General features: G+C 37.4%; 1 protein-coding gene across 1 annotated transcript in view; it reads right to left on the bottom strand.

The window, feature by feature from the left end:
* Positions 1 to 8,845, bottom strand: part of LOC145261144 (coiled-coil domain-containing protein 130 homolog) — a 25,719-nt gene extending 16,874 nt beyond the window's left edge. Inside the window, exons 1-2 of the mRNA XM_080119442.1 lie at positions 8,818 to 8,845; positions 795 to 928 (exon numbers count right to left, since the gene is read on the bottom strand). Of these exons, the coding sequence (XP_079975568.1) occupies positions 795 to 928; positions 8,818 to 8,820 (137 nt within the window). The 5' untranslated portion in view covers positions 8,821 to 8,845. The remainder of the gene's footprint in view (positions 1 to 794; positions 929 to 8,817) is intronic.
* Positions 8,846 to 16,759: the final 7,914 nt, after the last annotated feature.

Below are 16,759 nucleotides of genomic sequence, written 5' to 3'. Positions count from 1 at the left end.
AAAAGTAACACTCAAAACAGAGAATCAGCAACTATGTCCCAGAGCCTAGCTAGAGTCTGAACACGGTACCCCCGTAATAATAATAAAGGGTTGGGTTCGAGACTCCTAACAAACGGTTCCCCAGTTCGATACAAAACACCTGATGAAGGCCGGAGGACAAAACGGTCGAAACATTGTGTCTATAACAACCAAGATGAGGAAGTCAGTCCGACAATCTCAATCAATGAAAACACCTCATCTCAAAAATACAGACAATTGTTATCGTTTTTGTTCCCTGCGCTGCAGTACATGAATGAGCTTTGCAATGGAAGAGGGAAAAGGGTTACAGTATTAATGTTTGGTACATTTTAAGTTAGGAAACCAGTTAGTAAGTTGGGGAGATAGAAAGAGAAACGGGAAATGGGAAGAAGGAAAAGGAGGAAAAAGTGGGTTGTTTTTGGTTTTGCAGAACATAATTAAGTTTTACAAGAGGAAGTTGAAAAACGAAAAGCATCAATGTTAGATGCATTTCGTCTCAGGAAGCCAATATCTTCAGACAGCCTGATCTGATAGCACCAAGTGCACTTAAGGAGATGGCCAAAATCCTTATAGTAGAAACAATAGAAAAATAGCAAGAAACAGTAGAAAAATAGCGAGACAGGAGAGAGCAATTGGGTGGAGCCTCTAAATAGGTAGAAATTGTCTGGTATTTGGAAAAATGCCCAGTTCCTATGCTGATCGAAAAAAAAAATATAGGGCTACAAGGAAGGAAATATCAATTGTGTTGAGTAGAATGGTAGAATAAATAACTATACCTGATGACAAGGATACCTTGGCTGAGCTTTTTAGCTCGTTCCCGTAATGGATGCGACCCCACATATTTATTAATTGAACCTTTGCTTGGATTCCAATCTGGAGGATAATATCGGTTGACTGCTTTGCGTTCAGCCTGTGGAAAAAAGATTAAAAAAAAAAACAGTGATAAAATGAATTTTAAAAATTTATTTTATACATATATATATGTGTGTATATATATATATATATATATGTGTGTGTGTGTGTGTGTATATATATATATATTATATGTCAGGTCATGTCATATGCTACTGGTACCATGTAACTCGGTAATACCTGCCTCATGGTCGGGTCACCGGCAACTAAACTGGTTCCCTCACCAGACTTGTTTGGTGAGGAGGGTGGCTAGTCTTCCTGAAGGATTAAAAACAAGACCTTCCAAAGGGCGAATGCACCCTTTTTCGGGGTTAACAGCCAACTAGCATCATGTGTGCTTGTATGTGTGTTGGGGTGGAGAGGGCTTCCGTAAGCCGTGGTGAAGGCAACCTTTCTAGGAGAAGCAAATCTCTGATTTAAAAAAACCATAAAGCAGGAGACCAGTACCCGCATTAAGCTGGTCTGCAGTTTAACTTGTTGCTGGCTATCTTGCTCTTGCTTGTTGCTGGATCTCAACATTTTGAACCGAGAGAGAGAATTAGCTGTTGTACAAAGCTAAGACTCTGTAACATCATCTTTGTATAGATACTCCCTCAGGCATTTGTCTATTAAATGGTCCTGAGGTGATGGAAGTCACTTTTGGGCTCATGGATTTTAAATGTCTGAGGGAGTGGCACTCGTCTGACAAGACGTTGCAATCATCATCATCATCATCATATAAAGAATATTTCTGTGGAAATATTCTTTATTCACTTATATTTAATTTTTATTTATACCAATCCTTATTTAAGAAGCTCAATGTAATTACAGAGCATATAATAAACTGAATTAAAGGAATAAATTGTAAGATGGTCAACATCATAAAATTTTGAATATATATATATATATATATATATATTTATAGGTTGTTTTGGTAAAATATGCTTTTTTCAATTATATTTCACTCTTTGTGTATACCAATTCGTTTTTTTAGAAGCTCAATATATATTAAATATAAGAACATCATAATATTTTCATGCATTTTTGCTATCTAAGCAAATAATTTCTAATTTTTCTGAAGAGTACGCATATGCATGAAAAGAGACGGTATTGGCATAATAATAACTGTATAATGCATAATAAAACAGATCTGCAAAAAGATGTACGGAATTTTTAACATGCTGGAGGAGCTATTTTGCATGAAAAATAAATATTTGCATCTTGGAATGTTTTGGGATCTCTGGAACAACATAACAAAAAAATTGACTCAGTCTAAAAGAATTTCTTCTTTATTGACCAAGAACAGGAAAGATAGCATATAATATTAATACAGATACTAAAAATATTGTAAAATCGGTAAATATCTAAATTTTAAAAAGGACTATTCAGAGCAGACATTAACAAACAAACAAAAACCATATTCAAAGCAGACAATTTTTCTTCAATTCTAAATGATTGCCCTTAATTGGTTAATCTGAGTCAAATCCTTAACTTTGATTTGTGGAGGGAATAAAAAGTGCCGTCAATTCCGTATAGATTGCAGAGATGCATCTGAAGAAGGTTGGAAATTACATCAATCAAAACGTTGAGGAAATAACAATCAATATGAGAAGAGCAATCTGATTAATATAACTTGTGAATCCTCATCTAAAAGAAAATCAAAAGAAATTTAAAAAAAAAAATTCAATTTTCACCCCAAATAAGGCACAGTACCACTTTGAAGTAGAGGGCTACTATCGAGGACATAAGTTGCAGGGATATTATGAAGAGAGATGAGTAGCAAGATGTCTGTTCACATTACACTTGAACTTCTGCATGTTAGTACAGTTGGGAAAGCAGAATCCTGGAAGGGAGTTCCAAAGTCTAGCAGTTTTGGGAAAGAAACTATTTGAGTAGAAGGCTTTCTTACACCTAAGGATCTCTACTGTGTAGGGGTGGGATTTTGCTGTTTATCGGGTTTGTCAGAGGTATTTACATTAAGGGGGTAAAGATGCTTTAGTTTGCCGAAGCATTCACCATTAAAATACTTGTAGAACAAGTAGAGGGATGCAACATTTCGTCGATGGGACAGAGGTTGAAGCTTAGATGACAGTTCAAGACCTATCAGGTTGGCAACTCTCTTTTGAACCCTGTCCAGAAGTGAGAGACTAGTAGCAGATGCACCAACCCAAATGTGATAACAATACTCCATACATGGGTGAATGGTGGCTTTGTAAAGGTACAGGATACTTTCAGGTGTAAATAGCTTTCTAGCAAGGTAGAGAGAGCCCATCTTCCTCGCAGTGGCCCTGGTAATGCTCTCAATGTATCTGTTCCAACTCATGTTCCTGTGAACATTAGGCCAAGGAGTTTAAAAGAAGTACTTTCAGGTAATGTATGTTTAGCCATTACTATACATGGTTGAAAAGTTTTCTTGTAATTATTGAAAGAAACAAGCTTAGTCTTGGCAGCACTGAACGTGACTATTCATTTGTCTCCATTCCACTAGAGATTGGAAGTCTTCCTCTAATGTTTCTGCTATTTCCTTAGATATGTGTTCATTTGTTTTCCCCTCGTGCCTGTTATAGAGCATGGTGTCATCAGCAAATATACCCATAACAGAGACAATTTTATCAGGGAGGTCATTTATGAATATTAGGAATAACAAAGGTCCAAGGATAGACCTCTGAGGTACTCCTGCATTTATATCATATTGTTTAGATATATGACTGGCGAGGACAACCTGGATTCTTTACTTACTTAAGAAGGATTTAATTATGTTAAGTATTTGTCCAGTGATACCGTATGATATGATTTTCCTGAGAAGACCATCATGCCATACCCTGTCAAATGCCTTAGATATATCTAGGACTACTGCTCTACCCTCCCCTGCTTTGTCCAGTGTATGGTATTTTTTTTTTTTTATTACATAGGCGTCACTTATCAAGGCCGAGAGGCCACTCAAGGATAAGGGTTAAAGAGTGTACAGTAGTCAAAAGGACAATATAGTAATTGATAGTAATGGAAGTTCGGTAAATTTGTTAACTTAAGTGTAACGACTCATCAGAAATTTGTTCACGTTCGACTTGAAGACAACCATATTATAGACAGCTGGAAAGCAGGAAAACGGAAGACAATTCCACAGGTGTGCAGTTCTAAATAAAAAACTTTGATCATGAAATCTACGTTTAGGTTTAGGTAGAGATAAAAAGTGGGGAGAATTATTGATAGTGTTTTCAGCTAGACGAGTGTTTCTTGTGAAAGTTTGGCGAGGGGGGACCATAGATTGAAGCTCAGTCGAACACTTTCCATGAAAATAACGATAAAGCACAGACAAACTCGCAACATCTCTTCTGTGAGATAGAGGTTGCAGCGAAGAGAAAAGGACATCTCCCACGAGGCCACAAAGTCTATTTTGAACTCTATCAAGCCAGGACAAGTCCTTTCTAGCAGCTCCTGCCCAGATGTGACAACAGTATTCCATCCTTGGACATATCTGGCTCTTATATAGATAGAGAATTGCATCAGCAGTGAGATATCTACTGGATCGATAGAAGGATCCCAACATTTTTCCAGCAGCCTTGGCAACAGATTTGATGTATGTATTCCATTTAAGATCAGGAGTAAAGGTCAAACCCAGAAGCTTGTCAAAACTTGAGGTCTTCCCAAGACGAGAGCTATTCATTTTAATTGATGCCAGATGGGGATCAGAACGTTGATGATGTAAAGATAGAAGCTTGGTTTTAGATGGATTAAAAGTAACCAGCCACTCCTTTCCCCATTGTACAACGTGATCAAGATCAGAGGAGAGAGAATCGGAGAGAACTTGGTCATTTACTGTCTTAGATGTTAGTGCCATCAGCAAAAATGTCTACAAATAATGTAAGGATGTGATTTGGAAGATCATTAATGTAGATCAGGAAAAGAGTTGGGCCCAGGATGGACCCCTGAGGAACTCCAGCATTAATACTGAGAGTTTCTGATTCTTGCTCATCAACTACTACTCTTATGAACCTATCAGAGAGAAATGATTTAATAATTGAGAAGACATTTCCAGTTATACTATAGCTGGAGATCTTGTGAAGTAAACCTTTATGCCATACCCTATCGAAGGCCTTTGATATGTCAAGAGCAATTGCCCTAGAAAGGTTGCCTCTGTTGAGAGATTCGCTAATCCTATGAGATATAACTGTAAGCACATCTGCTGTAGATCTAGCAGAACGGAAACCATATTGCATGTCACTAAGAAGGTTATTTTTGCTGAGATAGTTGATTACTTCTCTATTTAACACAGATTCCAGCAACTTACTCATGATGCACAAGAGACTTATTGGCCTGTACTGAGAGGGGGATGATATACATTCAGAGATTACAGTTAGGAGATTTGCTATAAAATGGGTTGCCTAAATCCATACTGTTGATTGGTCAGAAGTTTAGCAGTTGTAAGGTGATGGACTAGAGCGTGGTTAATTAAGGATTCAAGTATTTTGGTGAAAAGCAGTTCTTTTGCCAGAGTTCTTGAAAACTGATACCATAAAAACAGTTTTCCAGCAGTCAGGAAAGCAAGATTCGTTAAGGCATTTGGTGTAAAGTTTGGAGAAGAACTGGAGCAACCTTGGTGGAGCACTTTTTTAATAATACAGCCGGGATGAGATCGGGTCCACATGCTTTTGAGGTGTAAGGTTTTTTATGATATCATGCGCCTGAGAAGGAGTTATTTTCAGATCATCTAGTGTGGCGTCTGTCCACAAAGGAAGTCAGGGAGTCAATGTGGAGTTGGAGGCATGTTAGTCTTCTCGGTTGCTGTGCAAACAACCTCATGATTGTTGGACAGTGGGGGAATTGTTGATTGCTCATTATTTACTACACTATTGTAGATTTTCAAAAAAACATGGGTTCCTAATTTCTGTGCTTTGATGCGTTTTCTGGTAGTTTTGGTATATTTTCTCTTAGCTGTCGCTATTTCTCTCTTACAATTACTGCTAGATTCTATAAACTTCTGTCTGTTTTAACTGGACTTATGTCGGTTTAAATCTGTGGTACGCATACTACCTTTAAGCAATGGCAGCTGCACAAGTAGAAGTAAACCATTGAGGAGAGTGGGGCTTGCTATAGAATTTCTGCATGGGAACATGTGCTTCAGTTGCCGTTTTGAACCATTCAGTAGTCTCATTTGCGCACTGTTCAGCAGGAAGAGAAAAGATATTTCCTCATGAGGCATCTCTGATGAGATGCTTAATGGTTTCCCAGTCAGCTTTTTTATAACACCTTGTTGTCTTGAGCAATGGCTCTTCAGTTTTGGGTTGAGAATTTAGGGCGATTTTTACTATTTTCACAGCATGATCAGCATTCCTGAATGGGCTGTGGGCATTCATTACACAATCATTGGGGACTGTAGTCAGAAATAGATCTAAAAGTGAGGCATGTTGATCTTGCTGGTTTGGGAAACGTAACTGTCTGTGATAGGGAACGAGATATCGAGAAGCTATGCGTTATCCTACCAGTTGCATCTGTGTAAGTAGGGAGTCCAACCCAATTACTGTGGTGGACATTGAAGTCACCAAATACATGTACTCATGTGTTAGTATCGAGGGAGAGCGCTGTATCTATGCTGTCAGAGACTTTGTTTATTCGGATAGAGTCCTGGATTGAGGGAGAGCGGTAGAGAAAATATAAATGGCTAACGTAATGTTGCATGTTAAGTCTAAAGTGCATAAAGGCCTGGTCGTCTGATTCTAGTTTTATTTCTCTAGTCAAGAGGAGGGTGTTTCGAATATAGACTCTAAGTCTGTGCATACGTCTGTCTGAGTCCTTACGGAAAAGTGTGAGATAACCAGGCATGTTAAAGTGGTTAGAGGGGGATGTAGGTTGCTAAGATATTCGGCGTGTTTGCTAGGAGAAATGATTCAATATCATCTAAATTAGTTCTAAGCCCACGGATATTTGTAAATGCAAGCCTCTGCTATTTATTTTGTAAGCATTAAATCAAATTATGTGCCTTGACGGACAAAGTGTGGTATCTGTTTTAATGCCATGGCATCAGAACTACATTAGTCTATTTTGTTTCGGTCAATGAAGAAGTCCTTCTAGACTGGGGTAATTTAAATTTTTGTTCCAATCAAGCATTCCTCTTTTGCAGGATTGGGTTTTCCCCACATTAAAAACGGACTTTGTATCTAACGGGGAGGCAAATAAATAAGAATTTTATTTCCGGTATGTTTTACAATCCACAGAGATTCGGAAAAAAAATTTGATATAACAAATAAGTTTTATCAAAGGCAAACCTTTTACCTATCTGGAAAAGTTTTTAGTAGTTTTACTCACCGTAAAACGGTTATTTGGTTCGAAAAACAAATAATGTCGAGCGTTAGGTGAGAACAAGAAAAATGGATGTGAATTGACACCAACATATTCAAAGTTTCAAGAATGATTTTAAAAATAAAACTAAAACAAAATACTGTTAGAAATCTACTCAATATATGTCATGGTAACATATATTGGGTGGATTTTTAATAATACTTTGGTCACTTCTGCATGACAGTGGCATGAGGCGAATGTGTGTATTTTAGTTTCAAGAACGGCCAATAGAGGGCATGTGTCAGCCAAGCAAGGGTCAATAACTCGTACTTTTCTAAAAGTTTGTGCAAAGACAATCCCTTGAAATGGGTTTTTGAACAAATAAGGAAACTCTATCCATTGTAACTGTGCAAAAACACTATATTCCACAAAGGTTTCAATGAAAATCACTTATTGGAAAAAAAATAAAAATAAAAAAATATTAAAAAATTTCTATAAATGTTTATAAATAAAAACTTCTACATTAAAATTATATTTTGCTACATTGACAAACAAAAATTATAGATATATGTTTATACGATTTTACTGTGAAAAACAAACAAAAACAAAAGTATCTTATGTAAAAAAATTATTCTTAAACCTCTATAAATGTTTCATGTTTTTATATTTTAATATGTCGTTTATACAATCTTACTGTAAAAACATATTCTTAAACCTCTATAAACGGTCGCTTCATGTTTTAAAAATTCTATTTTGCTACATTTTTTTATTCAATAAATGTTTTGCTACATTTTTTATCCAATAAATGTTTTCTACATTTTTTATTCAATAAATATTTGCTACATTGAACTCATTGAAAGAAATATTCAATAAATATTTGCTACATTGCTACTCATTGAAAGAAATTATATTCATACATTAAAATTATATTTTGATAATTTTTTTTTATTCAATAATTGTTTCGATTTTCATATATTTTTGTGTTATTTATTTCGTTATATATTTTTGCGTTATCGTAAAACACTTGTTTATACTTTTGAGGTCCACATAATGGCCACTAGATGTCATTTCTCTTTCGAATAACAAGGGTCGATAACTCGTCCATGTTGCTAATATGTCATGCCATGCAGAAGTGCCATACTTTGTATAATTCTATAATTTTGAAGTCATTATCAAAACTTACAATTTTTGGGTGTCAGTTCGCGGCTATTTTTGCTTTTCGAACCAAATAAACGTTTCAGGGTGTTGCTTTTGATAACATCTGTTATATATTTGAATTTTTGATATTTTTTACAAATCTCTTAAGATTGTAAAACATACCATTTATTTCTTTTAATGAAAAAAAAAAAACTAAGTGTTTCTTTTAAATATAAAAGTCCCATTTTCGAATGTTAAAAAGGAAAATGGATTATTTAACTATACTTTCACCTAACAATTTAATGTACAATAGACACCGTGAAAACTGAATTGAACTGGAAAATAATATTTAAATAATAGCCTAGTCTGTAAACAGCAGAAGCACCTCAAAATGAATAGTAAACTATTCGTGGAAAAAAAGTCCAATTAATTGTTTTAAATAAAGTTAAAGACAAAACATTACACTGAAAAGCAAAACGAAGAAAAGCAACCTACCATGTTGACTTTCTATTCAAAGCTAATTGCATTTTTTAGACAAAGTTTCGAACGCGTTAAAAAAATATTTCTGCTTCAAAAAATTTCCATTTTTATTTTCTTAATCTAAATTAGCTACAGGAATTTAATTTATTGCGTGGTCGATTTCTTTCGCAAATTGAAAATGTTATTATAATTAAATTTAGATACGTACATTTAATACTTACCGAACTGTACAAGAAAAATCGCTTTCGCTTTTAAGCGTAGTTTCGTAAAATATTAATTTATTAAGAGTTGCATCCCTTTGATTAAGATAGTTCAACCTAATTAAAAACAAAAATAATAAATAAAATAAAGAAAACTCTTTATGGTGTACATACTAATCACGGAACGAAAATGTCATATTTCAAAAATTGACGAAATCGATCAAGTATTTTTATTTTAACTAAGAAAATCAATTTGTACAAGGAAGCAAGACTGTTACCCTTTGATCTGCCATATTTAATAAATGAAGGAAAACAACCCAATTTGAACTACCGATATCAAAATCAGCCTTGTAATAGCTACGATATACTATTAATCGCTTAAAATCGTAATATATATATATATATATATATATATATATATATATATATATATATATATATATATATATATATATAAACACGAGCAAACAGTTAATAAAACATGTTAAAAACACTTTGAAAAAGAGTTAAAAACATATTTAATCTGAAAAGGAAACACTTGATAACTGGATAGTCCTTAATCCGTAGAGTTTCGAAGAAATACTTTCCTTCTCATCAAAGGGTAGGAATTAGCAAAACGCGAGATCATATTTTGCATACAAAAGTATTTGATGAAACAACAACAAGTAAGTCAAAGATCTTACTTGATAACAAGAAAGTGAAGCAGGGGGAATATGGTGAAGAAAAAGCTGATTACACGTGAATGGATAGTCTGGTGAAAGATAAATAATCCAATGACGGTAAAATCCAAAAATATAACTTAAAGAAAGTTAATTGAATTTCCATTTGCATAAGAAATTGCAAGGAAATCCCGTAATTGGGAGAGGGTCCAAAATAATCCAAAGGCCGAAATCCATGTGTTATAAAACAGAAATACAAATCTCAGGTGATTTACACGCAATTCCGCAGGCATTGGCAAAATAACATTTATATTTTTCGGCCTATGACAATGCCTCCCGCCTAAATTAAACACAGGCTTTCTCGAGCCACTTTTTCATCGCGCCTCGATATAAAAAAGGGTCAGCATGTTCAAATCGGCAGTTAGACAGACCGACCAGTCAAACACATCACGCTTCGCGTTCATTGCTGCCTCCGCCGTCTTCGTCACCGACGCCGTCATCTTCGCCTCGAACGCTGTCAACATCAGCACCTTCCTCTTCTCCGATGCCGTCTTAATCGTCGTCTTCACCGTCGCCACGACTGCTACTTCACCGACGCACCAGCCAAACATCAACCACCTCTCTTCTCACCAACGTCGCCACGGCCGATACCTTATCGTCATCCCAGTCAACTTTGAGTAAATACTAACGATCCTTTCTTTTTTTTTTTTTCTTCTAACATCTCGTTTGTCGAGAATAAATATATGCATATATATGTATATACACAATCTCCGTGTTCACGTTTTTCTTGCTACCATACGCTTGTCTTAATTACAACATTGGTGTCAGAGCGTGCAGCAAGGAAAATATGAACAAATATTCAGACTTCACACGAGCTGAACTTTTTACCCTTATCCGGGAACAGAAAGCACTGATGTTCAACATAAAAACCAGAGACACACAACCATCGGAACATACCCTCCGCGAGTTACAGGAGGACATCGACAAAATGTTTTCGGCTATGAGGCTATCAATCTCAACAACACCCCACACAAACCGATCGGAAGGCGACTACAGTCTGGTTATACGGCAGCAGACGATACGGGACATTATGAGGCAGCAAAAGTCCTTCCGACCAGGTAACGATGTCAACCAGTTTATCACAGCACTGTCCAAGGCTTACGCCATCCACGTCGCACCGGAATTAGACAACTACTCCAGTCTAGAGGGCGAGTTTATCAAATCTGCGAAGGATCTCCTCGAGCAGGGAATCTTTCAACAAATGGTCGATTCGAAGACTGACACATCCACGTTCAATGCGTTGAAAGACTACCTACAGGCAGCACGCGGCAGCCAGATGACAAATTTTCAACACCTTAGCCATGCCTGGGACCTGGAGCGACTGGATGGCGAGAGACTACCGGACTTCGCATCTCGCCTAGAAAGCACCCTCAGAGATGCGGCCGTCCACATTAAAAACAAGTTTTAAAAAGATAAAAACACTGAACTAACAGTGGACGACCTTGTTTCCATCATAGGCGCGATGCTGATGAGCGAGAAGGTGAAGGCTTGGAACCCAAGTCTTTACCCCCATTTTGTCAAAACTATGGACTCCCACTACAACGCGATCGGTATAGCTTGCGAGGCCCAAAGGTACCTCGATCGCGGTATAAAATCTGATCTCATACACGCGACTGCCCAGGAATCATTTTACACTCAAAGACCATGGCAATCAAATCGGGAGAATGCGCCACCCAAGTCGAACCTATCACCCCGATCTAGTAGGCAGCCACACCCTCAACAAACTGGCCCAACCAACCAACAACAAAGACAGGACCACCCTCAATACCACAAGAAGCGCCAGCATAAACCGCCATTGTGTCAGAATTACCTCGGAGGTCGACCCTGCTTCCGTGGGCGTAACTGCCCATTTCGTCACCCACCTCATACCCAAGCTTAAGCCCACGTCGCCACGACAGATGACGACCCATCAGCCGATAGACCCACATCGCCGCAACAATCCAAAAACCTCCAGGATTTTCACTTTGGGCAGGACGAGATGTGATGGCTCGTTCGCCCTACCCCCACATCAACCATCACATGTTCAATCATCAAGGACCTGACCACCAGTCACCACTCGTCCAGTCTGTTTTCAGAATCGAAGATATTTATTTCTCTGCCATCGCGATGCTAGACTCGGGATGCTCTACATGCATCATCCCTTTATGTCAGCTTCCGAAAGAAGCTAAGAAACACATTGCCCACACTGACGTTCGAGTGAAAGGCATCAACGGCAGCATAACCGCCTTTGGCGAATTAACCAGTGACGTCACTATTGGCAGTTTTGACTCCCCCACTTTTAGAGGGGTGAATGTACTCGTAACAACCCAAAACACTCCAATTCTGATCGGCCAAAATATCCTGCGCCATAACACGCTCAACTCATACGTAATTGACAACCAGAACTCTACCGTAGAATTCAGACGTATACTTCCCTCGGGACACCTAATACACTCAGCGCCCATTACACCGCCGGCTTTGTTAACCCACATTTCGGCATTTGAACCCCAAACCGCTGTCTTCCGAAGTCACTTAACTACGAAACTCCAGCCCAACAACCGGACACTAGAGGAAAAACTTACCTGGCTGAAGCAAAACACTGGACTGTCATTACCAAGCCACCCTCGTCGGGACGAATTGGGGGCGACAGCTGACCTACTCATTAGATATGCAGACATCATTGGTACAAATAACAGCGAAAAGGGGACATTCATCCGACCCGTCCGCATACCAACCAACGGTCAGTCCCGCAGTCAAAAGCAACACCCGATCGCCCAGGCCTTAGAAGCGGATGTCAACGCGGAAATCAATCGCATGGCAAATGAAGGCGTCATTGAAAAATGCACCGACCCCAAAGGCTTCAATAGCCCAGTGTTCGCTGTGCGCAAGAAAAACGGTTCGGTCCGCGTAGTAGCCAATTTCAAAAGGACACTGAACAAAGTCTTGGTCGATCTAGACCCTTACCCAATACCGAGAATTGACCAGTTATTCAACAAGATTGGCAAAGGCAACACATACTTTGCTTCCCTAGATCTACGCAGCGGATATTGGCAAATCGAAATCGATCAGCAAGACCGACACAAAACCGCATTCACGTGGAAAGACCAGTGCTACCAATACACTCGTTTGGCTTTCGGTCTTACTTTGGCAGGCAAGTAGGCAATACACTCTTAGCCCCAAAACCAATATTATTAACAAAAATGTAAAAAAAGGCAAATAAAGTTCTTTCCTTTTAAAGGTTAACATTTGTATTACTTTTATTATTCCAACAACAACAACTAATGAAGACAAGTGTCAGCCAGTGTTATAGTTTCTTGCTGTGGAAGTTTTACGAAGCACCAGATCTATGGCCTAGCTTTTTATAAAAAAGGGATTTAACAAAGGAGATGAATGTTCGTAAAATGTTTGTAGGTATGTATGAATTGACAAGGAATGAAAGTTTCTAAAAATGTTTGTAGATATGTGTGAATTGACAAGGAATGAATGTTTGTGAACTGTTTGTAGGTATGTATGAATTGACGAGGAATGAATGTTCATAAAATGTAACGTATCTTTTGGACGATGGAGAGGGTTAGGGTAGGCCGGTCATCCTGCTGTCGGTGATGCGTGTCCTGGCTTCTAACTGGAAGGCGAGTGACTTCTTTCATCAGCGTTAGCAGCCCGGTGTCTTCGTCTTCTTTCTCCTCCTCTCTCCTGGTTCCCTAAAAACCCTCGTTTTATAGTAGCCAACAGTGACTGTGATATTTGAGGTGTTTATTTTAGGCACGGAGCTCTGCCATTGGTCGATAATTATTTTGTGGTTATCTTATTTTTTCTTCCCAAGCGGAAGCGATGAGTGGACCCATGTGCAAAAGATGATTTTTCATTTTGTCTCTCATGGTGGATGTGTTAACATCCGGTTCGCTGCTAATTCTCATCATGTTCCCACAGATCCACCAAATCTATCAAGTACTCCTCTCCTTTTGGAAACTGTTCTTTGTAGACTTAAAGAAGTTTAATTATTTAACAAAATTGTTTTATTTTTTTATTTTTTATGAAACTCCTGCATAAAAAGATTCATTACTTTTAATGTAATTTCGTTAATCTCGCATCACCAACGCACCATTCCTGACATTTCAAAATACAATCGCTGAGAGACAATACGCGGATCTTTATTACTGACTTTTCTTTTTCTAACTTTACAACACGGAAAGAAAAAAGTAAAAGAAAAAACAAACAAACAAACAACATACTGAGGATGGAGTTTGACTCTGAAATATATTTAAATTATAAATTTCAAGCAAGTAAAATATTTGTTTATTTTTGTAAAATTGCGTTGTAATTTGGCTTTCAAGTGCACGTGACACATGTTTTATTTTATTCAAATTAAATCAACGCTTCTATAACGGAACTCACACCCTTGACACACACACATACACACACACACATACATCATATATATATATATATATATATATATATATGTATATATATATATATATATATAAGTGTTTTTTAACATATTTCATTAACTGTTTGCTCATATTATAAGCTCTATTTCCTATTTGGTATTATCGAGCTTTTATATCTGGCTGAGATAATTTTATAAATATTAATTCTTTAATATTTATAATTTACTTTAATTTTATCATCTTGGATCATTTTGGTAAATTCAATTGTAATTTTCATTATATATATATATATATATATATATATATATATATATATATATATATATATATATATATATATAACTTTAGTTCCTGCAGCTATAATCGAAACCAAAATTTATGAAGAATTCTTGCTAAAATTATTCATAAAAAAATAGATTACTAAGGTGCATTCAGCTAAAACTGAAACCGAAACCAACACTTATGAAGAATTCTTCATAAAATTATTTAAAAAAAAAAATGAAAATACGAGAGGGAAAAAATGTAGTAAGCAGGTAGGCTTGAACCTGCAATGCTAAGAGGAAATAGAAGTGAAAAAAAAAACAAATGGTTTAGTCGCCGTGACCACCATGACATGATGTTGCCACCGTTAAAAATAAGGTTCGCCATTGCAAGGTATAAGATGACTTTGCAAAAATGTAGATGCAAAAAGTGACCCTTCTATGTAAAAAACGGCCCAGTTGATGGTCAAAGAATTAATGTTTTTAGCCAATTTTTAGGTATTTGTCGATCGAAAGATCAATCTTTTTAACAATACCAATTTGTTTCAGTGTTGGCTGCATCCGCCGAAAGTTTTAGCGAGACATACAAACATAAATACATTCACACATGTAAACAGACAGGTGAGATTTATATTATAGACTAGCCTGGGTGCCCGGCGTTGCCCAGGTGTTTGGAGGTGTACGTTGAGTAAATAAAAAATTTGGTAGTAGGGTTAGGGTTAGGGTTAGGGTAAGCTCGAACTCGTACCGTGAAGGAGGAAAATAAAGTGAAAAAAAAAAACGTGATGTGTTTGCTGTTGAATCCATCTCAAAACCCGAAGTGACGTAGGTTTTAATTAAGGTTAGACAATCGAAAAGAGGGGATGACTTTTGTAGAGGACTAATGAATTGAATTGAGAAAGAGATGAACTATGTGTTAAATTGAATTAAACGAACAGGAATTTATTTCATGAAGAAACAAATGAAAGAAAAGGGTACTACGCGTGTTTAGTTTGGTGTGCGTCTCTCGCTGTTAACTGGTGAGAAAGAAAGTCTATAGTTTGGCATGCGTCTCTTGTTGTTAGCTGGTGAGAAGGAAAGTTTATTGTTGTAGAGACAGAGAGTCTGTGTGTGTATGAGTGTTTCGTTCAAATTCATCCATTTCATTTTAAAATAACGGGGTCACCATCGTTTGTGTAGAGAATGGTGGTGTAGAAAGAAAAAGGAAATGTGTGTTCATCTCAAGTTCGGGTCACTATCGTTTGTTCTCGTGTGGGAAGAGAAATGAGTAACGTAGTGAAAAATGGGAACGATAGTCCAGCGTGTAGACAAAGAAAAGGATAGAGAGTTGACATCAGTTAGCAGTCAGCTACGCAAAGATATTCTCAGGGACAAGTTGTATATATATAGAGAGAAAGAGTGAGAATGTCAATCCAGTTCATGGAGAGAGAAAGCGTATAAAGTGTACATACTGTTTGTTAGCCTTTTATCCCACATAGTAGCAAGTGGCGTGAGACACGCGTGTGCGCACCTGCCGAAACGGCGGTGGCTGGTGCGCCGACCAACCACCTCGGAAGGCAGGTTGGAAAAGGAAGATGCTGCTTATGCTCTTGCTTTTATAATTGTTTCCGGTGGTCTTTTGCGCATGTGTGGATTTCCTTTGAAAGGGGAAGTGACGTTGTTCTTGTGTGCGTACGTGTGCGCGTGTGTGAGTACATGTGTGTGCATACACGTGAATGTGAGTGTATGTACGCGAACGTTAATATATCTACTTGTGTGTACATGTGCGCGTATGTTTCTGTGTGCGTATGTAAATGACAAGTAATATAGCTTGAGATGTGAACGCGTGTTTTTGTGTGAGACTAGAAAATGCTCGCGCACTTTCGAAAATATCGGCGAAAAAAGTGAACCCTCCCTGTAGAAAAGTGCCCAGTTGAGGCTGAAGGAATTAATGCTTTTGGCCAACTTTTTGATATTTATCGTCCGAAGGGTCGTGCTTCAAAACGATACTGATCTTGTGAAAATCTGTCGCCTCTGTCGAAAGGTTTTGTGAGACACACAAACATACATACATACATTCATACATGCATTTAAGCACACAGGTGAGATTTATATTATAGATTAAATTCTTTGTAGGTGACCAACATATGCGCTGTTTCCTTGAGTCATCTTACTCTCCACCATCTCTGTCAATAATTTTTACTTTTCCATGCTGTAATCAGCTGGGAAACAGTTCCACAGTATTGTGTTCCACAGACAAGCAGTTCTAAGAAAGATGGAATTTTCGTAGTTCTTAGAAAGAAACTTCACTCATGTCACAGTCAATGAACTTTCAAATAAAATCAACGAAGAATAAAAATAGCGATTACAATGCAATGGGTCATGAGTTTTTCTAAAATGTTTTAATGCACAGCATATTAAAAGCATTA

The sequence above is a fragment of the Euprymna scolopes genome, chromosome 37 (assembly GCF_053919585.1).
Source record: "Euprymna scolopes isolate OS-2025 chromosome 37, ASM5391958v1, whole genome shotgun sequence".
Lineage (NCBI taxonomy): Eukaryota > Metazoa > Mollusca > Cephalopoda > Sepiida > Sepiolidae > Euprymna > Euprymna scolopes.
Note: the sequence above shows the minus strand (reverse complement) of the source record. Positions and strands in the feature narration are given on the sequence as shown.